Below are 26,323 nucleotides of genomic sequence, written 5' to 3' on the forward strand. Positions count from 1 at the left end.
TGAGACGTCTAAAAAAAACACAGATCATCCAGATTTCCGCTTGAACCAAGAAAGTGGGACTTTTTCTTGTATATTGCTTTGTGTTGCTGCATGAGGTTGATATGTACTTGTCAGCATTTGTCAAATAAAGATTTCAGATGTTTACACGAGTGCTGAACATTTAGGTCAAATTTATTTTTATTCTTTTTTGTGTCCTGAAGAATACAAAATGAATAAAACGGTGGGTATTTTACTGTGGGCTGTTTACAGTGGACAGCTGATTCTTAAACACATTCATATTACTCACATTCTACTGCTCAGTTCTCTGACATTTTTTCGTATATAGGTAATTTAATTATGAACAGAAAACATTTATGTCTATATAAAACAAAATCATTTTAAAAACTACAAGTGAAAATATAACACCAGGAAAACTGCATTTGAATTCAGAATTATTAGATTCTGAATTTATTTGTAACATTATTAAAATGTAGTACTAATATCAAATTAAATCCTCCCAGGTTGCGGTAGGACAGTCCTAATTCATTCAAACTGAGAAACTAAACAAAATAATTAATGGATCAGTAAATAATAAACGATGAAACTGATTGCATTTATAGATATTTATAAACATACCAGTAATGAGATTTAATTAAGAATTTACTCATGCTGAAACATTTACATATAACAGATCATATAAATTTATATTCATAGCAGCATCAAAATAAAAATAAATCCTTTATTGAGGAAAAACTGAATTATTAAGTGATAAGGTTGCAAACATAAACTTCCTTGATAAACAATAGCTTATTATTAATAACCTTAAACAATCATATTTAAACTCAGAAATCAATTCAGCATTGAAAGAGAAACATTTATTTTTTCATTTGTAAATTTCCCAGAGAAGTCTCCCATTCATTTAAAGGTAAACTGGAACTAAAATACACTGTGTTGACCAATGACTGTAAAAACCACAAACTCCATGCTAATAATGACTAGATCTGCCAACAAGGAGGTGTGGACGCTTCTGACATGACTTCTAGAGCTCATTCTCTCAAGAGTGTGTATGTTGGATGTGAATTTATTAGAAAGAATAACACAGAAGATTTTGTTTTCTAATTTTTATGGAATCAGGAGCTGATTAATTTTAACTGAATTGTATTATACTACAAAAATCATTTCTAGACTTTCGTAGACATGTACAGATAAAAAAAGATTCAGAGTTATCCAAGCAATTAAAAAAACAACAACACAGGCTCATTGTGAAAACGTACCCCGTATACATTTCTGGAGAGCACAAATTATGTAGCCAGAGCTATGTATGGCTGCATTTCGCCTTTATAACGAATGATAGGGATCGGTATGACACGCCCACAGTTTCTGTTTCTTTTTGCGCTTTCCAGCTGACCACTTTTCTCCATGTAGACAGCCTTTTCGTTATTAGCAGTTTTCCCAGTAGCTTGCCCTTTGCGGCGGCGGATTGAGACGCAGAGAGGAGTTGACCGTGATGACGGGGTTCAAGTGTGGCAAAGAACAATTCCAGAAAGCAGCTAAAATGAAAACAAAAGGCAAAAAATAAAATAAACAAGTACATAACAGGGTGACTACATGGTAAAATCTAAAAACTTGGAAAAAATCAGGCGGTCGTGAGGCCTTTTCTTTTTCTGGATTGCTTTTGAAAACACTGTCGTTGGGTTTGGGGAAGGAGGTGGGGTAATCAGTCAGTGGCCTCTTGTGGATTTATGCAAAAACAGCAGGCGCGAATGGCACTTTCAAAAGAAACTTGAGATCTGAAAAAAGCGTATACAGCAGCCTCTGGTGGATTCGCAAAAACAATAACAATAACTGCAAAACAACTTACCCCCTGGGGCGTATTTTGCAATCTCCAGAAATGTACATAGAGGTATGTATCAATAATGAGCCTCGGTTAAAAAATAAAAAAGTTCCTACTAGTTGTGATGACTACATATTACTGATATTTAAGATGAAGTATTCCAGTTGTTGCCACGTGACTAATGTGAATAAAGTAAATTGTAACATTTGAAACATTCTGTTTTATCATCCGACACTTTGACGTGTTTTTGTGCTGACTTGATGTTCAGATGCTGATCCCTTAATATATCAAAACGCAGGTAAACTAAATTACTTAAACATTATTTTATTATAGAATAATAGTATGAGTGTACACTGAATTCAGAAAGTACATAGAAAACTATATAAATTGTGTTAATACCAGGAAAAATACAGCAAATAAATGCTGTTTATAAAAAAGTGACAAAGATTAGATAAATATGTTAATCTAAAATGGCTCATTATTCCCCTGAGGTTATGCCCAAACACCTTTGTTCCCAATTTAAAAAAGGTTTTAAAAAATACCCACATCCAGAAGGACAAATGCATGCAGTATTATACTCAGTCAAATAAAAAAATGATCCCATTGAACATCCTGGGAGTGATATATTGGCCTCACACAGACAGTATAGGAGCTTTCAGTTATTCACTGGCGGCAGGATCAGTTTCATCCTCATGGCGACTTCATGGACGGGCATTTGTTTGGAGTGAAGCCCCTGAATGCTAACCTCATTATTCACAGAAAGCAGGATGGTCAGGATGTCAGCACCCCTGGCAACATACAAATACATACATAACCAAATTAGTACATATAGTTAAAAATAATAAATATATTTACATAGTTTTATCAGTTTGTAATCCTAAAATATTCATACTAAACATGCAAATGCTCAGGACATTCTTATAAACTTACAGTGGACAGTGTTTCTCCAGGTTTCTACAAAGTGACTGAATAAACCAGGAGCCTTCGTCAGGCTTTCTGTAAGAAACGTGTCCATCGGTGGTTGATCTGGCAATCAGGAAATCTGTGTCAGATGGGATCGTGATGTCAAAATCATCGCCATCCACCTCCATCTCTGACTCTCCATCTCCTGGACCATCTGCTTGAGCATTCACACGAAGTTGTTTTCTCTGCCCTCGACATGCCTGTATGAAAAACAGTTTGGGCTTCCCGACTAGCTTTTGGCAGTTGACGCCAGTGAAAGGATTTCGTATTTCGTCAACAGACACAAGACTGCCATCAGTTCCACACACTCCCTCTTCTACGCCATGGGAGAGAACGCAGCACACAAAACAGTCTCCATCTACTGTCCTTCCTAGAGCTTGCAAGATGTTCTTCATTTCAGCTGCAGTTTTATTTCTGTGCGCCACCACCTCGAACCCCAGCCAACGGAAAACTTTGGCTAGGTAATCTGAGAAAGAGGGAAGAGAGAATTTGAGCAACTCCATCCATTCATAAATTATAAATAAATAAATAAATTGTTAAAATGTAAGATTTTACCAAAGATAAACCAAATTTTAATACCTATTAAATGTATTTACCAATAATTAAAGCAAAATTAAAAATCTAAATAAAAATTACACTTTAATGAATGCTGGGTTGTTGTAAACCAACATTATAAACCAACACCAAACACACAACCAACATCAAATATGGCCAAATCCAACGTTGGGTTAATTTATTTCAATTCACTTTACATTACACTTATAACTTGGTTGGTTTGGTCCATATTTGACCCAATTTTTGTCCCCATTTGACATATACGGTTAATACACTACATATATATTTATACAACAGTTTATACAACAGTTCTGTCTGGTTGTTGAATCTGATTGGCTAATAGCCATGCAATATTTTGCCAGTAACATCACACAAAGGCCTCTTCACCCTTCACTGTGAATTACTCCACCCACATACAGCCAGCAACAAGCAAAGATGCTGCAGTTTGACAAATATTACTGTTGTTAGACAACAAAATGTACTTTACAGTTTTTTTGTCGAGAATGTAGTTGTTTAGATTGCAACTATGAAGTTTATTTGTAAAACGTGCCAATTTTTAAATATTTACACTTTCTGAGAGCCAGTTCGTTGGCGGCCAAAGACGTTGTCTATCCACAAGATAGACCACATAATAAGCCCTTGCTTAGTGTGTTTTCCTGAGCGCGAATAAAAAGCTGAAAAACGGAAGCGTTTGGGTTTTTAAGGTGGACCGAATATAATTAATAAATAAGAAGCTGCGAATAAGAACCTGGATTCAGCCTCGTTCCTCCTTATCACAAACAAAACAGCAGTCTGGTAAGTTAGTAATTGCTCTGTATTTTTTCCAGGTCAATCACTGTGATATTGTAACGGTTGCTTAATGTTTGATATGCATTGTGTATAAAGTCCCCTTTAAGAGGACTATTCCTGTGATTGTTTTACCTTTGAGATGTAAGCACGCATGTATGGGAGCTCAGTTCAGTTCAGCCAGCTTTGAGGAAAAGTGTGGTTGTCACTCGCTGAGTGGTCTATCATTCCCTTTTTTCAATAATGTAACATTTTATTTTGCGACAAATGTTTGTGTGTATTTTTCTTTTCCTTTTGCCTCCTCATTGTCATTGACTAGCATGTATGTAGTCGACAGAACTTGGGAGAAACGCATAAAGGCCAATATGAAGAGCGAAATAGTTTCTGTCTCCTTTTTTTTATTCCATAAAGTCTCCGGGTCACAATACCGACAGCAACAGAGAAATACTGTAATAGACTGTGAGGAGAAATCTCTGTAGACGGATGGCATTTCATGTTACGTTCGGCCTTATAATCTTAAAATGTGAGCAAAATTCAGCTGTTTTGTCATCACCTTAAGGGAGTCACACACCAGAAGTGCACTTCACATTACGCTATAGAGAATCATTTAAACACTAGCTCTAAAGTGACAATGATAAATTAGTAACGGCTTCTGCTGTTCTGACGTCAGCTGCAGATGTGAATGAATGGCGGAAAAAAAGTAGTTTCTAATACAAAAGGGTTTTAGACTCTATGTGTTTGATTTTCTTTTTTATATACAAGATTGTGCAGCGAACTGTTGTATAAACACAATATCACATTCGTAGCAGTGTGATATGGCTGTATATTAGCACTGCTGGGGCGCTGAGGCATAAGGCCTTTGGCCTTGTGCCAACGCACACCTCCCACCAGTGCTGATATACAGCCATATCGGACTGCTACTCATGTGATATTGCTCATATATATATATATATATATTAAAAACAAACTTTGATCCTCGTCTGATCCCCTTCTTTCACCCATGCTGGTAAAATCCACGTTATTGATGATTACACAGATCCCTCGTGGATTTTGTGTTATTTTGTATTGAGAGACCTGAAATAAAGCCCATGTAGATACATCAGTGGATAAAGCACAAACTTGATAGCAGCATTGACATCATTTTGAAAGTATAATTAAGAAATATAAACATCACCTTCTGCACTGAAGAAGCAAAAATGGCATGACCCTCTAAGACTGGGAAATTTTCCAACACACAATCCTGCCTTAAAAGATCTATGAATTCTTGACACGTTTCCTCGCCTCTTCCTATGAGTTTGTCAAGCAGTTTGATGATTTTGGTCTCTCTTTCGGAAACATCAGAGAGGTTATTGTAGTCACGCTGAGTGATAAGTTTAGCTTGTTGCACATTCTGCAGGATGAAACTGGCTTCTACAGATAAAGTGTCTATGAGGAAGACTTTATGTTGGAGAATCCTTTGAGTTGATTCCTTTTTACTCATGGTTCAGGATCAACTCTGAAGAAATAGAGAGGAGAAGAACAGAGATGATAATGGAGGTTAATAACTGCACTGTAATGCACCCTATGCATAGTAAATGGTAGTACATTTTGTGCTCGACAGAGTTTAACATTTTTACAAGTTTTACATCAAATACACTTAAGTAGATATCGGATAATATTTTTTACCCTACTTTTGACAAGACCTTACATGTTTAGGATTTGCCCTTTAACTGTTTACTGGTAAACCGCATCCGATACACATCAAATGTGCCAAATTTGGCATTTCATCTGATGAATTAATTCAAATTCAAAGACAACTAAACATAATAATGTTTGCATCTTTACTGGCTCAAAAATGGGTTTTAATGCATTGGGATGTCACTAGCTTTAACACCTGATGCTATACACCCACCAGCCACTTTATTAGGTACATCTTACTAGTACCAAGTTGGTACTAAAAAATATTCCTCAGAGATTTTGGTCCATGTTGACACGATAGCATCACATAGTTGCTGCAGATTTGTCGGCTGCACATCCATTATGCGAATCTTCCGTTCCACCACATCCCAAAGGTGCTCTGTTGGATTGAGATCTGGTGACTATGGAGGCCATTTGAGGACAGTTAACTCATTGTCATGTTCAAGAAACCAGTCTGAGATCATTCGCGCTTTATGACATGGTGCGTTATCATGCTGGAAGTAGCCATCAGAAGAAGGGTACGCTGTGGTTACAAAGGGATGGACGTGGTCAGCAACAATAATCAGGTAGGCTGGGTGTTGACACGATGCTCAATTGGTACTAATGGGCCCAAAGTGTTCCAAGACAATATCCCCCACATTATTACACCACCACCACCAGCCTGAACCGTTGATACAAGGCAGGAAGAAACCATGCTTTCATGTTGTTGATAAATTCTGACCTTACCATCCGAATGTCGCAGCACAAATCGAGACTCATCAGACCAGGCAACGTTTTTCCAATCTTCTATTGTCAAATTTTGGTCAGCCTGTGCAAATTGTAGCAAGTTTCCTGTTCTTAGCTGACAGGAGTGGCACCCGGTGTGGTCTTCTGCTGCTGTAGCCCATCCGTCTCAAGGTTCAACGCTCGCTTGTAACAAGTGATTATTTGAGTTACTGTTGCCATTCAGCTTAAACCAGTCTGGCCATTCTCCTCTGACCTCTGGCATCAACAAGGCATTTGTGCCCACAGAACTGCTGCTCACTGGATATTTTCTCTTGTTCAGACCATTCTCTGTAAACCCTAGAGATGGTTGTGCACAAAATACCAGTAGATCAGCAGTTTCTGAAATACTCAGGTCAGTCCGTCCGTCGGTTCAAACTGCAGCAGATCGTCTTGACCATGTCTACATGCCTAAATGCATTGAGTTGCTGCCATGTGATCGGGTGATAAGAAATGTATGTTAATGAGCAGTGGGACATGTGTACCTAATAAAGTGGACGGTCAGTGTATATCTATACTTGGAAAAGATGAAACATTAAAATTAGAGCATCTGACAAATTCTCTCATATTTGACGCTCCTTGTTATCATAATTCTCTGCTATAAATGTACTTCCTGGGCAATAATGTGATTTATTTTGTAATTGTAATTTCCTTTTTTTTTCATCCTCCCTCTTAAAGTATGTGTAGCTTAAGATAAAAATGCATTATCCCTACATTTAGATTCATTCATTGAATTTTATTTTATGACACTATCCGTTTGCATTTTTGCAGTTTTATTTAGATTTTCTAGCATCTTTAATATTATTATTATCATTATTATTACTATCAACATTTATAATAATCAGTGTGTTGGCGAGGATTTATAAATATTAAACTCAAGTGGCTGTATAATGACATTTGTACTTAAAAAGTAATGCCATTTGTACTACATAACAATAAAGGGGAAATACATGTTAATACACAAAGTTACAATGAGTCAATAACCCAATAATAGCTAGTAGTCCTGGCACGTGCACAAAGTGAAATACAAGCTCTGTTCATATATTATTAACAACAAGTAACACAAACCAAGTGGCAGCTTGTACTCGCTAGTTTACAAGTTTCTCGAGGTTTGATGTTCACCCAAGGAAACTATTTCATGTCGCAGCGTTCAGGTGAGCTGCGGTTTAATTTACTCTTTATGTGTGAACATTCGTTAAAACTATAAGGCGAGTCTGATAAAAGAGCTTTACACGTTCGTTGTTTTCTTTCGTTTTCCTTGTGTAACGTTAAGTACAGTAGTAACTACATTGTCATCTAGCAGAAGCGTTTTGCACAACATACATCACACTTATACAAGTCGTTTGCAAACATCGACATCTGAAATGATCCATAAGTGTAAATTAGACGTGTAGAATGGATGTAATACTTACGTAGAATTCAAATGGGAGTTTGCCTCGCAAAACTGGTCGCGGTGAGTGTTGGTGTGAGTGTGGTTGCCAGATATTCTGGGTTGCCTAGTCTTCTGTTTTTGTATACCTTGATTACTATTCTGCAAAGCAGTGTCGAAAATGTTAATAGTCAACACAGGACGTTAAATTGTTACATGAGCATCTGTATGTTTTTCATTCTTAGATGTATAGCTTATTGTTTATTTATTTTTATAACTTTATTTGTTGTGTATATAAGTTAGCTATGCTAGGCTAATCTATTGGAACTTGGAACATCTCTCTCACGCGACACACACAGGGCGAGAGAGAGGGGGAGATACAATCTGTGACATTACTTTAAAAACCGAGTGTATACTGTAACCAAAACTCAATTCCATTTCATTCATTCATTCATTTAAACAGTTTATGCGAGCAGCAGACTGTTATGGATTTGGATAACATTGGTAAGTTTACTCTCTCAATTATTAAGAATTAAAAATGTCAGACAATGTTGAAAAGAGAGGGATGATAAATGGCAATTTGTGGGTGTATATATTAATTATTATTTATTATTGTTTGTGTTTAAAGTTGAATTTTCATATTAAGCTCAATGTTATTTATAAAGTAGATTTATCAATTAATTACCAGTCCTGTTTGGGCTAAGTTTGTGTTCTCAGTTCCATTTTATTTTGCAATGTCTATTATAATTGTCAATTTAAATACTCAGCAGCTTTTAAATTAACAGCATGTGCTCAGGAATATGGTTTTGTTATGTGTGATGAGTTGCTAATTATTAGAAGTGCATTATGCAGTTATGCAAAATGTACTATCATCCCTCTTTTAAGTGCATGTAGCAAGAGCGTTGTCAAATAAAGTGTGACTTTTCTTTTGGAGTCTACTCGTGTTTTTTCATATATTTTTTTTTCCTCAGAAGGTCTGAATGAGGTTCGTCTTGCAGTTTACAGAGCTGCTCTAAAGCTTCGATCATTGCAAAAACTATGTCAGAGTGAGTTTTCTCTGTTCTGTACATTTTTTGTTTATGTGTGTGTGTGTGTGTGTGTGTGTACAGGTGTATGTGGCTTGTATAATAACATGGGTATGACTTAGTTGTACTCTTAGTTGTACTCCCTGTATGGTGGTTTACAGGGTCACACCATGTTTTTTTTCATTTTATTGTTTAAAATACATTATGCCTATGGAGTGTCCCTGTAAACCATGTATACAAGTAGGTGTGTGTGTGTGTGTTGTTTTTTAATGGTTTATGAGGACATTTATATAATAACATGGGTATGAACTAATTATTACAATGTTTGTGTGGTTTACGAGGACATGCCTTGAATCCTTGCAATTCACAACTGTTTAAAAAATCTAACTTAATTGGGGGTTTTCACATTTAAATATGTTACAGGTTTGCTTTGAGGGTTGGGTTTGGGGGTAGGGTTAGGGTAAAAAGTCTATGTAAACCACCAATGTGTGTGTGTGAGCTGCAGTGTGTGAAATGTAACCAAATGCATTATGACAGTGGTTCCCAACCTGGGGTCCGCGCCCCCCTAAGGGGGGCGCCAGAGTTCACAGGGGGGGCACGGGAGAGGATAAGTATTGAGGTAGAAAAAGGCATAAAAATGGTCCACTATTATATAGGGCTGTACAATTAATCGAAAATCCGATTTAGATTTCGGTTTCAAACGATTATAAAAAAGCATTAATCGAGATAAATGATTATTGCATCATATTTCGCCACAGTTGTACACGTGTTGCTCTTAAAAGCGCGAAAGAGCTTATGTGTGTGTGCAGCACGATCACGCAGTCAGAAGCATGCGGCCGGTCAGCATTCACTCTCATTCACACACTGAGACGAGCAGAGGAGCGCAGACATCTAAAGTCATCTTAACGTGAACGCTTTAATGGTCAAATAGGTGTCAAAACGCGGTGTTTAGTGATTATTTACATTAACCCTCATTTGTGTAATAAACAAACGAGTTGAGGATCAAAAGACGTGAAAGAGAAACCATTAAAGATACAGCGCGCTATAATCCTTCTGCCGCCTGTTTTTATTATTATTAAACAAACATAACGAGAAAACCTTTGCTGCTCTTGACTAAAGGAATGCTGTAGCTAAAGTGTTTTTCTTACAGTGAAGATGCTTAAAGCACAGTTTGTTTCATATTTTTATTCTATTGTATTTATTTCTCTTTCCATTGCAGGGTGGAAAATAACTGTATGTATACAGTTGAAGTCAGAATTATTAGCCCTCTTGAAAATTAGCAAACCTTTTCCTGCCCAATTTCTGTTTCATGGAAAGAATATTTTATTAACTTATTTCTGAACATAATAGTTTTGATATCTCATTTCTAATTACTGATTTCTTTTTGTCTTTGCTATAATGACAGCACATAATATTTTACTAGATATTTTTCAAAATACAAGCATTCAGATTAAAGTGCAGTTCAAAGGCTTAATTAGAGTAATAAGGCAAGTCATTATAACGGTAGTTTATTCTGCAGACAATCAAAAATATATATTGCTTAAGGGGGCTAATAATATTGACCTTAAATTGGTTTCAAAATATTTAAACCTGTCTTTATTCTAGCTAAAATAAAACAAATAGAAGAAAAAATATTATAGGAAATACTGTTAAAATTCCTTGCTCTGTTAAACATAATTTGGGAAATATTTATAAAAAAAAAAAATCTCAGGAGCGCTAATAATTTTGACTTTAACTGGCAATGGTTTTGAATAATCGTGATTACAATTATGACCAAAATAATCGTGATTATGATTTTTCCCAAAATCGAGCAGCCCAAAAAAAAAAAAAATATCTAAACACATGCTTAAAATTCCAACATAATAGTGAAAATAATTAAAATAAATAACTTTAAATAATTATTTAAATTTTGCTCACTCGGGCAATCTGCTTGTCAACGTGTCGTACAGGCAAAATCAAAACAAAAATGGCAGACAAACGTAAATGCTGTGATTCTTCAGAGGCGAAGAAAAAGATTAGACAGTATGACAAAGCCTACCTAAATTTTGGTTTTATTGAAGGCCAAGAGAAGTTAAAACTGATTAATTAATATTTTCTATACATATTACTATATATTACACAAACACACACACACACACACACACACACATATATATATATATATATATATATATATATATATATATATATATATATATATATATATATATATATATATATATATATATATACACAGTACATATGTGCGTGCGTGCGTGCGTGCGTGTGTATTTATATGGTGGGGGGGCTCCAGTGTTTGTATATGTTTATGGGGGGGGCCCCAAAAAAAAAGGTTGGGAACCACTGCATTATGACATAACAATTTTATCTCAGCAACTTATATGCCTCATTATTTTTTTTTTCTCAGTGAATCTGGTGTTACTGCAGGATTTGCGTCCAATTTTGAACACTTTATGGAGTTCTGGGGAATCAACGATAAGCCTTGCTCAAGAAGATGTACAGCAGCATCTAGAAGAGCTATTCAGGAGTATCTCCCCTGAACTTCCTGATCAGGCGGTTACTGAAGCCACAGATCAGACCACCAGGCTTCTCTTTAAACTGTTTGACAGGTGAGGGGTGAACTTCACTTTCAAAATATAGTTTATTTTTGCATTTATGGATGTGTTCCTGAAACTCAATGTTTTCCTTTAGAGGGCAAACTGGAGTTATTCTGCTGAGGTCAGTGGAGGCTGCGCTGATTGCCCTCTGTGGAGACACTCTCTCAGCTAAACAGAGGGGTTTGTTCCACATTTGTTTCATTTAAGTATCTCTTATTCTGATTCTGCTCTCAACTTTCTGGATGCTGCATGATCATGAGTGTTGAGAGCTTGTGTTTCTGCAGCTCTGTTCAGACTGGCCGAGAGCTACAGTGGGAATCAGGAGAGCGATAGAGGCTCCATCAGTCGCAGTGCACTCAGAGTCCTGCTGGAAGACCTCAGCCAGGTCAGAAAAAAATCAGTCTGAGACAAAGAATTACATCTAAATAAATAAAGCTAATGTGTATCTAAACTCAATGTTCTGGTTAAGGTTCCGGCTGTGGTTCAAGAAAACCATGTTTTTGGTCATGCTGAAACTGCAGTGTCATCCTGCTTTAACGGGGTATGGACATTTTTTAACACTTTTAATGACTAATCGGTTATTTATAACAGATTGTTATAAAACTTGGATCCAGGGATTTCATTGTAATAATAATGTAATTAAAAAAAAAGAATAATAATAACCAATTAATTAATTATTACATGATTGGTATAAGTATTATTTATTATATAATTATAATAATAATAATAATAAAAGTAATAATAAGTTACATTATTATGATTTCTTCCTGCTTTATAAACATGGAAAATTAGGTTACTTTTCATTTTATTAAATACATTTTTTGACAAGATTAAATAATAATAATAAAAAAAATCAAACAACAACAACAAAAAAATATATAAGAGTTTAAATATAAAAATACAATTAAAAGTAAAACTAATAAGGGTTTACTTCAAAATTACAACAATGAAAAAAATTGTTAGCATTGTCATAAACCTTAATATAGCGAGATGCACAAGTAATTACAATTTATTTCTTTAATTTTACATTATTTTAAATGTACTTTAAATGTAAAAACAGAAAAAAACACTGTGTAAAAAATACAGTAATTTTATTGTATAAAACAGACAAATTGATGTAATTTTTCATTAATTATATAATACATAAAATAACAGTCAAGCTGATAAGTTGCAGATATTGTTTTTAATTTTTATGGAGTTTTGATTATAATTTAAAATAACAGAAGCATTACTGGGCGATGCAGTGGCGCAGTGGGTAGCACGTTCGCCTCACAGCAAGAAGGTCACTGGGTCACTGGTTCGATCCTCGGCTCAGTTGGCGTTTCTGTGTGGAGTTTGCATGTTCTCCCTGCATTCACGTGGATTTCCTCCGGGTGCTCCGGTTTCCCCCACAGTCCAAAGACATGCAGTTCAGGTGATATGGGTAGGCTAAATTGTCCGTAATGTATGGGTGAGTGTATGTGTGGATGTTTCCCAGAGATGGGTTGCGGCTGGAAGGGCATCCGCTGCGTAAAAACTTGCTGGTTCATTCCGCTGTGGTGACCCCAGATTAATAAAGGGACTAAGCAAGAAAATAAATGAATGAATGAGAAGTAATACTGTATAAATAATACAGTAATTTCTCTGTAGAAAAAACTAAAATGTCAGTAATTTGTCTTTAATGATAAAGTACCTAAAATGAAAGTCAAACTGTTTTTAAGAGGGATATAATTTTTAATATAATTTGAAATTACAAAAAAATTACTGTAAAAAATGTATATACATTTTTATAAAATTAGTTTTTTTTACAGTGTATATGGTCCAGATAATATTATATACACATCCTATATTGATGTATACACGTACAATTTCTTTACTTTTTATAAAGTATGTAAACATACTAGTGTCCGATAAAACACATAATAGTGTCACTATTAGGAAACTATATTTACTACTTCATAATAATTAATTCATAATATAAAATAATAATACAGGTAATATTTACTAATTCACTCATTTAATCAAATATGCTAAAGAATATATATAAATGGTATATAATACTGTATAATATTAAATATAGGGCTGTATGATACTGGTCTGGGAATATGACATCTCCCTAGAGAAATGCTATTTTTATTAGCAATTTGTAAAAAAATATATATATATTTAATGATCATACTAAAATAAACAGGTTATACATATATTTTTCTGATCTACTTAAATATAATTCAGGCTAAACAAATATGTACAGTTGCAAACATTTAGACTTTAAAACCTTCTGAATGACTGAAAACCTTAGCAGATGGTTTGCTTCTGATATTAGCTCACATAAGTTTAATCGTTTATATGTATACTTGTTTCTCTCAGGTAATCAGTGCAGGTGTGACTGAAGAGCATTTTATATGGTGGCTGCAGTCAGAGCCGCGTCTCCTCTTATGGCTGTCCACACTCTACAGGATTTCAGTGAGTGAAGCTGTACAACACAGAGTTCACTGCCATGCCTGTAAAGCCTTTCCCATCACTGGCCTCAGGTGGGCATTTCCAGAGCATTTATCCTTAATGTGGGTTAAATAGCCTAAAGCATGTTGCATGGTTGATAGAAGTGTGTGTATATAAAGGTAGTAAAGCATTTGTAATGTGTATTTGTCAGGGATAATATTTTTACTATATTTTACTTTAGTATATTTTACTTTACTAATAAACAACAGTGAAATGAAAGTAAATTCAATCCCCAAAAGTAAAAAAATAATAATAAGAAAATACAATGCCAAACTTAAATAAAATTGAAAAGAAATCTGCAGAAACACGTTAAAGGAATAGTTCACCCAAAAATGACACTTGCGCAATGATGTTGCAAACCAGTTTAATTTTTTTAGTTCTGTTGAACACAAAAAATATACGGAAGAATGTTTGAAATATGTAGCCATTGAATATTATACCTTGTTTTACCTACTATGGATGTTAATGGCTCCAGGTTTCCAAAATTCTTCAATATGTACTCAAAATAGTTTGCAACATGTAAAGAAAACGGTAAGAAAATGGTGATAGAATTGTCATTTTTGGGTGACCTATTTCTTCAATTACAAATCGTAGTACAACTATTATATAGTGAGATGCTAACGGTCTAATCTGATTTAATGATTTATGCTAAGCTAAGCTAAAAGTGTTTCCGGCAGACCTTTAGATCAGCTGAATGGGTTCAAAACACTACTTGAAAATGAACTTATTTTTTTTTTTAAAAAGTCCTATATTATAGTATATAAATGATACTAAAATAACATTTAGTGTTTGACATGGTCTGACCTCAAACTGTAGGTATCGCTGTCTGAAATGCCTGAATGTACACCTCTGCCAAAGCTGCTTTCTGACAGAGAGACGCAGCAGGAAACACAAGCCCTCCCATTCTGTGCTGGAGTACTGCACTCAGGTCAACACACAAACATATCACTACTTACACATACTATTATAGATACACTGTAAAAAAAAATCTTAAAAAAAAGGTCAAATGACTGGCAGCTACGGCTGCCAAACAAAAAACATAAAATTACGGTAAAATGTCTTTGTTGAAATGAAGTGCAAAAACTGATAAATCTACCGATATTTTCATTAAAATGTTTACAGAAAAACACTGTTATTTTACACATATTTTCTAGATTATTACGATCAAATCCATTTAATAAAGTTACACAATAAGAGTTTTACAGAGTTTTACACAACTAACATTACAGTTACATTTTATTGAATAGTATTCCTGTAAAACATGTAGAGGTTATATGGAATGATTTAGTTCCAAATCTTAAATGAAACTGTAATGTGAAGGGGACCCTGACAAAGGACTGCAGATCCAAATGCAGGTTTATTACAGAGAGATGGTCAGATAAGTAACAGTCAACACAGGGGCGATCTGCAAACAGATGTATGCAGGGAATCCAGAGTCATGGTAAAATAACAAGCAAATGATTAGTCCCGGCAACGTAAACAATTAACAAACAAAGCAAGGCAAAAGAAGAAAACGCGTCATAATGTTCACAGTAACCATATAACAAGACTAGGCAATTGGTGCGTGCTTCTATGCTGCTTTTAAAGTCCATGTAATCAGTTCATAACGATCCTCCGATAGTGTGTGTGCAATCAGCAGAATCTGGAACAGGTGTTTCTGATCGCTCTTAGGGTGTAACTTTATTGTATGAATTTGATCGTAATAATCTAGAAAATATGTGTAAAATAACAGTGTTTTTCTGTAAACATTTTAATGAAAATATCTGTGGATTTTTTTTTTTTTGCACTTTATTTCAACAAGGAAAATTTAACCGTAATTTTATGTTTTTTGTTTGGCAGCCGTAGCTGCCAGTCATTTGACCTTTTTTTTACGATCTTTTTATTTTTATTTTACAGAGCACGTAATTACAATTTATTACTTTAATTTAATGTAATTTCAAATGTACTTTAAAAAAACAGGAAAAAACTGTAAATAATACGTAAATTTTATTGTATAAAACAGACAAATTGCTGTAATTTGTCATTATTTATATAGTACATGAAATAACAGTCAAACTGTTAATTTACAGACATTTTTTGTAATTTTTACGAACTTTTAAATATAATTAAAAAAAACTGAAAAAATCCTGTATAAAAAACAGAAATGTCAGTAATTTGTTCTTAATAATAAAGTACCTAAAATGAAAGTCAAACTGTTAATATTTGAATATTTGTCATTTTACAAAGTTTTAAATATAATGTAAAATGACAAAAAAAATACTGTAAAAAATTTAGAGATTTTTTCTGTAAAATTAGTTTTTTTTTTTTACAGTGTATAGTAACTAGGGTTTAAAGTCCAAAGCTCTAAGCTAGAGTTTCCTAGAAGTTAAAGAAATGTAAATGAATTAATAACTATGTGTGGTTTGTTCAGCCATCCTGGAAGGAGTCGATGGCATCACTGGCGTCCAGCGCTCGACATGCTTTAGTTCCTCGACACACCCGGAGGGAAGCAGAGAGGAAGAGAGCCTTGAGAGCAGGATCTAGTGCAGAGCTGCGATACAGGTACACTGTTTTTTCTGGGTTAACAGTAGATGAGTCACAAATAGTACATGTTTAGGAGCATACAGATGATCGCATGTGTGTATGTGTGTGTCTGCAGTGCCTCGAATCCAGCGCTGCAGTTTGCTGCATATGCAGACACACATGATGCTGCTGCTGAGGCAAGTCAGACTGCTGCTCCTGCTGCCGTTACAGTAGAGTCTAAAAGCCTGCAGACAGAAGAGATACAGATCCCTCAGGTAACCCATATATTCTTTATATGTGTTCCAATACATCCTCCCATTTTAATAAAACATTGTAATCTAAATAATGTAATATTGCACAGATATCTTTGCTACATGTACTTACTATAACAATAAATGTATATATCGCACTGATTGCATACATCTTATTCTCAAGTAAACCCTGATTATATAGCAGGTAGTTAAAGGTACATGTAGTTAAAGGGATAGTTCACCCCAAAATGAAAATGTACCCACTGTTTACTCACCCATTACTTATTCCAAACCGGTTTCCTGTTCTTTCTTTTGCTGAATAAGATCCTTTGAAAAATGCTGTGAATATGTAACATTTGACTTTCAATGTAAGAAAAAATATTATGTAAGTGAATGGTTACAGAACAAAGAAACTTACAAATGTTTGGAACCACTTGAGGGAGAGTAAAGAGTCATTTTATTTATTTATTTTTTTAGCCAAAAGTACACTTGCTAGCATCAATGCTAAGAGCACATGGCATGAAATTAGGATTAGTATATTTTTAAATTGTCCAATGTGTGATCAATTAAATATTCTATTGGTAACAGTATTGACAGTTTACCAAAATGTGTAAGATCTTTTTTTAAATAAAATAATTTCTCAGTAAGATCACACACACTTTTTTCAGTGTTTCACATGTTATGAGCGAAAAAAAAGAAGTGAAATCATTTTCTGTTTTTTACAAAGTTGTGAGAGATAATTCCACCAATTTAAAGGCAAGGCATGGTAACCGAATTAAGGGTAACACTTTACGATAACCACACACTATGAATCATTTACTAAGCGTTAGCATGTAGTGAATTCATTATTTGTTAAGCATTAACTCTACATTAATAAACGTTAGTAGCAGTTTATAACTGCAGCTACAAATGCTTGGTAACACTTTATAATAACTACACACTATAAATCATTTATTAAGCATTAGCAAATAGTGAACTCATTATCTGTTAAGCGTTAACTCTACATTAATAAACGTTAGTAGCAGTTTATAACTGCAGCTACAAATGCTCTATTCTTGACTTTTAAGCACCTATATAATGTGTTTAATGATTGTATTTTCATACTTAGTTAATGATTTATTTTTCATTACTAAATTAGGTATCAAATTATTTACAAACCATTTGTATTTAAGAGTAGAGTTAGTAAATGATTAATAAACTATTGAAATCAACATTTATAATTCTTATTATTCAGGCATATACTAATAGGTAACTAATATGTTTATAAATGCTTTATTAACTCAACTTCATGCAGTTTTGTGACCTAATCTAAAGTGAGGACTATTCATACTTTATAAATGCCTTATAAATGACAAATAAAGGCTTAGAATCAAATGAACAATAATCTGTGCAATCTTTCTAAAAAGTAAAATTACTTTAAAGTTCAAACATTGCCAAATAACAGACATCCAACTGGATAACACAACAACAACAACAATATAATAATTAAACAATAAAATAAGATGCAATGTTTAAACTCTATAGTGATTTTATTTTAGATTAGCTAAAATATTTGCAAATTTGCAAGTTTGCAAATATTTATTTTTCATTTGAAGTACAGTTTCATTTGTGTATCTTTAAATGAATAGGAATGAATAATGTCATTCTTCCTGTTTAGAATTTAACTGAGCCTTTATTTGTCATTTATAAGGGATTTATAAAGCATGAATAGTCCTCACTTTAGATTAGGTCACAAAACTGCATAATGTTGAGTTAATAAAGCAATTAATAACATATATAGTAACCATTACTAAATGCCTGAATAATAAGACATATAAACTTTGATTTCAATATTTAATTAATCATTTACTAACTACATTTTATACACAATCAAAAATCAAACCTTTTTTTTTTTCAAGCTGAAAAAAATGTTGGCTTTGGACATCAAATGTGCCGATAATTATAGAATCTCTCGCTTAGACCTTGCAAATATTGTCATCATTTTGGAATATATTACCTTATAGATAACCATAAGACTAACATATTAGTACCACACCTTAAAAAAATAGACATTTTGATTAATCATCTTGCTAGATTACCATGATGCATAATAAATGTTCAGCTGTCGGCGCCAATAGCCTAGTGGTTAGTGTGTCGACACATAGCACCGAGGTGCTCGCAGCGACCTGAGTTCGATTCCCGTCTCGAGGTCCTTTGCTGATCCTTCCCCTATCTCTGCTCCCCACACTTTCCTGTCGCTATATCTCTACTCTCCTATCAATAAAGGTGAAAACCGCTAAAAAAATAAATAAATGATCAGCTTATGAATACCTTTATATCTATGGTGTTTCAGAGAGAAACAGCTGAACTCCAGAAAGACATCAGTGTTACCCAGAAGGCCATGCGAGATCTGCAGAGGGATAAATGGTGAGCCCTTTTCTAATATAAATCGTACTGAAAGAATTGAAAAGATTGCATTGGAGCTCAATGTGGGTGTATATGTGTTTCGGCGTGTTATGATCAGGCTCCTGGAGAAAGAGTTTCAGGTGTGGAGAGTCGCAGCTCAGTCAGAGCACGATTCATTAGAGGACAAATGCTCTGAGCTGAAGAGCATGATGGAGACGCTCAACCAACACAACCAGCATCTGGAGGAAGAACTGGACACAGTCAGACATGTGAGAAGCGGCATGAAAAAGTTTCATCCAGGCTTATTTGCCAACTTTAAAGGAACACTTTACAAATAAGCTCACTTGACAACTCCTTTAAACACTTGAGTTGTCCTTTTTGAATCCATTAAGCTGATTTCCGAATTTGGGGGGAGCACTTTTAGCTTAGCTTAGCATAAATACATGAATCTGATTAGACCATTAGCCTTAAAAAAGAGTTTAGATCATTTTCCAACCTTAAGTTTGAGACTTCAGTAATATAATTGCGCCTACTACAGCCATGGTACAGCACGGCAGGAAAGTTCCTTGATTATTACGCAGGAATAAGAGTTGTTTCTTGCCATATCGGCCTAGAAAATAGCAACTTTTCATTTTTTTACATTTTAAAGAACAAACCCCAGATCTGTCCCATCCCAGCAAATAATAATAAATAAACACAGGTGAAATGCAAATACATATGCACATCCACAACTGTACAGATACTTGCAGTATCTTACTAATCATCAGTGGTGTAAAGTAACTAATTACAAATACTCAAATTACTGTAATTAATTACTTTTTCTCAGGAATTGTAATTTACTGAGTGGTTTTAAAAATGTGTACTTTTACATGAGTATATTTTTAGTGCTGTATCTGTACTTTTACTCTCACTACTTTCCTTCAACCTGCAGTCTCTACTTTATTTTTTCTTGTCTATGGGGATTAGAAAAATCAGTATATCCTGTAATTCCCGTATATCCTGTAAATCCTGTCCAATCAAATCACACATAGAAGGTAAATCGCCTCATAATGAACTACCTCAAGACATGGGCGATTTATAAATGCAGCAAACTGTTTGGTAGCGTTAAAAGTGTACAAGAAGACGTCCGAAATCAATATCAGTATTTGACGTCAATAGGATGTTGGTTTAAGATGTTGGCTCGACATTGGATTTTGGTCACTTTCTAACACAACCTAAAATCAACCAAATATCAACATCATTTAAAGTTGTTATTAGACATCACAATAATGTTATCCTTAGACACTGGCTATACATTGAATTTTGGTCACTTGTAATCACAACCTAAATCTAACCTAATATTAACGTCATATGACGTTGTGTGCCTACTGGGCAATAACTACATGCACTACAGAATGTTACGTTTACACACATCCACAAATTACAGGTAAACGCATCAGCTTTTCACAGCGTAATACTCACTACTCATGAGTACTTTTAAAAGGGCTACTTTTTACTTATACTTTGAGTAAAATTTACTCAAATTTACCACTTTTACTCTACTTGCACTACATTTTTAGGCAAGTAATGGTACTTTTACTTGAGTATGCTTTTTCAGTACTCTTTCCACCACTGCTAATCATATTCCTCCACACATATCCACAAGTCCAGCCAAACATCTGCATTTGTACAATACATATACAGCATATATACATGTGCATATATACATAATTAATTACAAGAAAAAAAAACAGAAAAAGGAAAAGAGATTAAAAAAATAATAATGAATAATAATGAAAATAAAATTAATATTAATAATAAAATTTGGAAAATGTTATTGGATATATGAATATCTATACATACGCAATTATTGAAAATTTGTATTTTGTACACATTGCTATGATTCATTCATATCTAATCTTTTCCATGTGTAATACATTACAAACTCTGTAAGCCAGGGGTGGCCAACCTTCCTGCAGATTTCAGTTGCAACCCATATCAAAGACACCTGAACCAATTAATTAAAACACCACGTGATAATTACAGGCAGGTGTGTTTGATATGGGCTGCAACTGAAATCTGCAGGAAGACAATCACCTCTGTATATTAGTAAAGCATTAGTTATTGCATTATAATGCATTAGACCTAAGATGAAGAATAAATGCCTTACAGGATTATTTGTACTCAATGTCAGTCAATACATCAACTAATGGTCCATTATTCTAAAGTGTTACCAATAGCTATTTAGGAATGACATCACTTACTAAGCAATACAATATTGATCATGTCATGTGATCCAAAAATAAATAATCGCAGGCATAACAAGCAACACATAACAAATTATTTAACTGTATATCCTTGTCATTGTCCTAGTTGTTGAGTCTGAGGCACAAAGAAGAGCTCAAAACATCCCATTCAAACCTTCAACTAGAACAAGATGGCAGCATTAATGAAAACAACTGGACACAACCTGGACTTTTAAAGCCTCATGAAAGCTCCAGCACAGAACACGAAGTAGAGGAGAGAGGAACACGTCAGGAACGAAGGTTTGAAGAGGAGGAGGATACTCTGTATGATCTTTCAGAGGACATCTCCACTAATCTGGACGACTCAGAGAGTATTCTGCCGCAGGACGTCCATACAGCTTTAGCACAGCGAGAAGAGGAGGAGCTACAGGAAGAGGAGGAGGGGCTACATGAGAAAGAGGAGGGGCTACCAACAGAAGAGGAGGAGCTACAACATGACAGACAGGATCCTTCGTTTTTTCATGGATGCATGTCGGATTTTGCACCGGACGGACACTCGGATGATTCAGAGATGGACGATGAGGAGGATCTCTGCGAGCTTGTACAGAGACTTCGAAATGAGCTTTCTCTATATACAGCCTCAGGTTTCTGCAGTTTTTGTTATTATGTTTGCAATTTTTTAAGTTTGTAATGTAAGGCTAAATGTTAAATGTAAGGTTTAAATGAATCATTTAATACAATATATGTAGTATTTTGTAGGTCCAGCCGAAGTCAGAATTATTAGTCCCCTTGTGTATTATTTTACCCACTTTCTGTTTGACAGAATGATTTTTTCAACACGTTTCTAAACATAATAGCTTTAACAACAAATTTCTATTAACTGATTTATTTTATCTTTGCCATGATTCCAGCAAATAATATTTTACTAGATATTTTTCTAGATACTATAACGACGGTTCTGTAGACGATCAAAAAAATTTAGCTTAGGGGGGCTAATAATTTTGACCTTAAAATGGGTTTTAAAAAGTAAAAACCGATTTTATTCTAGCCCAAATTAAACAAATAAAAAGAAGAAAAAATATTATCGGAAATACTGTGAAAAATTCCTTGCTCTGTTTAATCATTTAGGAGATATTTGGAAAAGAAAAAGAAATTCACAGTATATAAATAAATTTGACTTCAACTGTAAAATAATCTCGCTGTCTTACATTTTCCAAATGTATCAAATTAAATTAGATTAACTTTTTAGTTATCTGAAAATTAATCAAACTGACTAAAAATAATAAGTTAACCTTTGTATAACTTGTAATTTAGTTAAAGCAGTGTTTCTCAACCATGTTCCTGGGTGTCCACCAGCTCTGCACATTGTCTATATCTCCTTAAGCAAACACACCTGATTCAGATCACCAGCTCATTAGCAGAGAATGAAAGACCTATAATGGGTGTGACAGACAAAAGAGACATCCAAAACGTGTAGTGTTGGTGGACCTCCTGGAACATGGTTGAGAAACACTGGGTTAAAGTAACTTGACTTTTTGTCATTACATTTTGTACAGTGTAGGCATACATTTGAGGACACATTTATTAGCCATCCTTTGATTTTTGTTAGGTTTTTTTTTTTTTAGATATTCGAACACTGCAAGGAAAAGTTTAATGTTGTATTTTTATTTTGGTGTAAGTATATATGAAGAGTTCAGATGCAAAAACCTTTAAGTGCCATCTAGATTTTTTTTTATACTATGAGCATTTTTCTAAGCCTCTTATGTTTATTTTCAGTTATTTGATGTTCAAAGTGATCAAAATAACCCTTTAGTTGCCTTTAAATGTGAAATTACTGCATCAAGACATAGGAGCCTGAAAAAATGCAAATTTTAGAAGAAAATTTGAGATGATACTTAGAGATTTTTGCATCTGAACTCTTCATATATTTTTTGTCTGAAATAAATTGGAATATTTAAATATAAAAACTGACATGGTCAATATTACTTGCTCCATTAAAGGGGTGGTCTACTATGATATCATGTTTTAAACTTTAGTTGATGTGTAATGTAGCTGTGTGAAGATCAACAACAACAGAATCTCTGAATATTAAACGCTCAAAGTTCAATGCAAAGGGAGATATTGGCTTTTACAGAGTTAGCTTAGCGAAGCCTACAGTGAACCAAGTTTGGGGACTACAAAAAAATACATCCGGGTTAGTGAGATCATAAACCTTTAAGACTACACGCATAGGACAGCAAAGGGGCGTGGCCAGATTTGCTGTAATGTTATAACAGAGACGCTTCCTGGTGAAGTGGAGCCTATCCACGAATCACAGCACCTTGTGTTAGCTGGCCAATCAGAGCCTCTTGAGTGCGGGTTTAGGAAATATGACAGTTGTTTTCAAGTTAGCGGAGTAGCTGTATATAGTAAGATATATGAAACAATAATATGATTTTCTTCAAATGAAGCATGAGCACACATTGCTATGCATCTTACGTATAAACACAACCAAGCCATAAAAATACACTCTGGATCACCCCTTTAAGATTATTAAATTATTATTTTTCAATTAGCTATAGAACATACCACTGCTGTCCAATGACTGCCAAATAAACCTAATTAGCCTATTTAAATTAATTAACTTTACTAAAGTGAACTTAATAGTATAGTGCTAGTAATATTATAGTATTAATACTAAAGTGAGCTGAATACTATAGGAACTTGCAAAATATTATGAATAAACTAGTGTCTAGTCAAATATTATGTACTTTCATCATTGCAAAGACAGTTATTAGAAATAAGATTTTAAAACTACTATGTTGAAAATCTCTGTTTAACAGCACTTGGTAAATCTTTGAAAAAGGATTCAAATATCACAGGAGGGCTCATCATTTAGTTTTTAACTGCATTTATATTTTAGTGATATAGTTATAATTCTATAATGAATATAACTACTGTCCTAACCTTAACCTTATTAACAATAGAATTTTTAATACATAATTTAAAGTAGGACCATTAAATAAACTGTATTTTGTGTTATATATATTTTTGTATTTTACAATATTTATCAAACATTTCTTTTCAAATGTACATTTTTTAAATAAATGAAATAATAATAAATCAATATTTACATTGAGTAGATCTGAATTGAAGTTTTGTGTGTTCTCTCCATCAGGGTCAGTCTGTCTCCAGAAAGAAATGCTGATGACGGCAGCAGAGGGAGTCAGAGACTCCGTTTCTCATCTCGTCACTTCTGTAAAGAGCTCCAGTTTGGCATGATGGTGACAATCACAGCTTGCAAACAAACTGTGCCTCACATTTGCACTAATTACATTTACATGTCATTCATTATAATAAAGAGTTTGGAATTAAAGGATTAGTTCGCCCAAAAAAAAAAAGAAAATTCAGCTATTAATTACTCACCGTCATGTTCTTCCTTCGTTCATCTTCTGGAACACAAGTGAAGATATTGTAGATGAAATCCTGGAGCTCTCTCATCCTCCATAGACAGCAATAGCTGTTTTCATCCAAACATGCTATTTAAATTTATGCGTAATTAAATTTGTTTGGTAAAAGTGTTTCTATCGTAGTTTGTGTATTTTTTAGGTTTATGTGCATTCAATTTTGATGGTTGTTTGTCTCCACACATTGGTTACACAATGTAATTGCTTTTACCAGCATCAAACATTCACTAATATAAACATCAGTGTTTATATCTGAACTATAAACTGTTCTCCCAGAACTTTTGTGTCATTTAATTGTTTGTTACTAACTGAAAAAAGTGTAAAAACAGTCTCTCTCGATCAAACACAGATTTGAATGCAGCGCTTCGAAGGATTAAGAAACATGCAAATCATTATCATTGATCATTAATGTTGCGTGGGTTTAAATTGAGATCACAATCTTTTAATGTTTAATTGTGCAGCTTTATGCTGAACACATTATTATAGGCTAAACAAGCAGCGACAGAAAACACCTTTATTTAAAAACCTAAGAAAGCATTTAGGTCCCACCACAACTTTTACCATCATCATCATATTTCACAGGGAAGCCAAAATGCTTTCAATGATGCAGGAGGCGATCTCTCTGCAATTGTAGTTAATTAATGTTGGATTAACATACAAGTTTAAAAAATGTTAATAATGCGCTGGTCAAGTGCGTTCAGAACTGTGGGTTGTGATTTGTTCGGATCACCGTTACACTCCTAGTGCACAAATGTGTTCTTGGAGCTTCGTTTGAGTACAGTTGAACCATTGAAGTAACATGGAATGATTTAGGTTCTTTTTCTAGACTTTGAGCTCCTCTGGGTCATTTATGAGTAGGCAGAAGTTCACAAATATTCAAAAGTAAATTGAGAAAATTGGTTTTATCAACTCAGGCTCATACTAATTACGTATTGATACATACATTTCTGGAGAGACAAAATACATCCAGGAGGTAAATTGTTTTTTGAAGTTTTTGTTTTCGCAAATCCACCAGAGGTCGCTGTGTATGCTTTTTGAGATCTTAAATTTCTCTCGCTAGCACCATTTGCGCCTGCTGTTCTCAGGTAAATCCACCAGAGGTCACTGTCGACTGAGTGACTGACCAATCGACTGACCCACCCTCCCCATCCCTTAACCCAACCGATATATGTTTTCAAAAACACAGATTGACTCGCCCACCCCCTTCCTTAAGCCCAACCACAGTGTTTTAAAAAGCAATCCAGAAAAAGCAAAGCCCTCGCCTGATTTTTACCATGTTTTCAGATTTATCACATTCTCACCCTGCTATCCACTTGTTTATTTTATGTTTTGGCTTGTTTTTGTCTTACTCGCTTTCTGACACCGTTCTTTACTAGACTTAAACTTTTAATTCTTAAATTCTTAAAATTCTTGTGGAGTTGTCAACTCCACTGCGCCTCAAGTACATGTTGAGTAACTGGACAAACTGATAACAGCGAAAAGCCATCCA

The 26,323-nt window shown here is 34.3% G+C and overlaps 3 protein-coding genes across 8 annotated transcripts in view; 2 read left to right on the forward strand and 1 right to left on the reverse strand.

The window, feature by feature from the left end:
- Positions 1–26,323, forward strand: part of asic4b (acid-sensing (proton-gated) ion channel family member 4b) — a 750,743-nt gene that overhangs the window by 169,975 nt on the left and 554,445 nt on the right. The gene's annotated exons all lie outside the window — the stretch shown is intronic.
- casp20 (caspase 20, apoptosis-related cysteine peptidase) lies at positions 833–8,036 on the reverse strand. Of its 2 annotated transcripts, XM_073952453.1 has the most exons (6): positions 7,969–8,015; positions 5,292–5,612; positions 5,086–5,191; positions 2,744–3,242; positions 2,450–2,601; positions 833–1,529 (listed from the first exon to the last, which is right to left on the reverse strand). In XM_073952453.1, exons 2-5 carry the CDS (start codon positions 5,595–5,597, stop codon positions 2,469–2,471), a joined length of 1,044 nt encoding a protein of 347 aa, XP_073808554.1. In that variant the 5' UTR covers positions 5,598–5,612; positions 7,969–8,015; the 3' UTR covers positions 833–1,529; positions 2,450–2,468.
- Positions 7,626–25,110, forward strand: dytn (dystrotelin). 5 transcript variants are annotated; one of them, XM_073953071.1, is made up of 15 exons: positions 7,626–8,009; positions 8,389–8,429; positions 8,897–8,971; positions 11,358–11,559; positions 11,642–11,727; positions 11,832–11,932; positions 12,017–12,088; positions 13,894–14,057; positions 14,842–14,953; positions 16,436–16,566; positions 16,664–16,802; positions 19,111–19,184; positions 19,282–19,432; positions 21,516–22,032; positions 24,546–25,110. In XM_073953071.1, exons 2-15 carry the CDS (start codon positions 8,411–8,413, stop codon positions 24,647–24,649), a joined length of 1,947 nt encoding a protein of 648 aa, XP_073809172.1. In that variant the 5' UTR covers positions 7,626–8,009; positions 8,389–8,410; the 3' UTR covers positions 24,650–25,110. The 5 variants fall into 5 exon arrangements, with proteins under 5 accessions (XP_073809172.1, XP_009300510.1, XP_009300511.1 ...); XM_009302235.5 differs by having other exon boundaries at positions 7,626–7,710; XM_009302236.5 differs by having other exon boundaries at positions 7,626–7,710; positions 8,900–8,971.

The sequence above is a fragment of the Danio rerio genome, chromosome 6 (assembly GCF_049306965.1).
Source record: "Danio rerio strain Tuebingen ecotype United States chromosome 6, GRCz12tu, whole genome shotgun sequence".
NCBI classification, from domain to species: Eukaryota; Metazoa; Chordata; class Actinopteri; order Cypriniformes; family Danionidae; genus Danio; species Danio rerio.

What these genes read in the sequence shown, in the direction of transcription:
- casp20 (XM_073952453.1), bottom strand. Translation starts at nt 5,597, where the DNA reads ATGAGTAAAAAGGAATCAACTCAAAGGATTCTCCAACATAAAGTCTTC. An exon ending in TTGCTTCTTCAGTGCAGAAG is followed by an intron (nt 5,192 to 5,291) that starts GTGATGTTTATA and finishes GCTTTATTTCAG; the next exon opens with GTCTCTCAATACAAAATAAC. An exon ending in CTGGAGAAACACTGTCCACT is followed by an intron (nt 2,602 to 2,743) that starts GTAAGTTTATAA and finishes GTATGTTGCCAG; the next exon opens with GGGTGCTGACATCCTGACCA.
- dytn (XM_073953071.1), top strand. An exon ending in TGCTGGAAGACCTCAGCCAG is followed by an intron (nt 11,933 to 12,016) that starts GTCAGAAAAAAA and finishes GTTCTGGTTAAG; the next exon opens with GTTCCGGCTGTGGTTCAAGA. An exon ending in TGTCATCCTGCTTTAACGGG is followed by an intron (nt 12,089 to 13,893) that starts GTATGGACATTT and finishes TGTTTCTCTCAG; the next exon opens with GTAATCAGTGCAGGTGTGAC.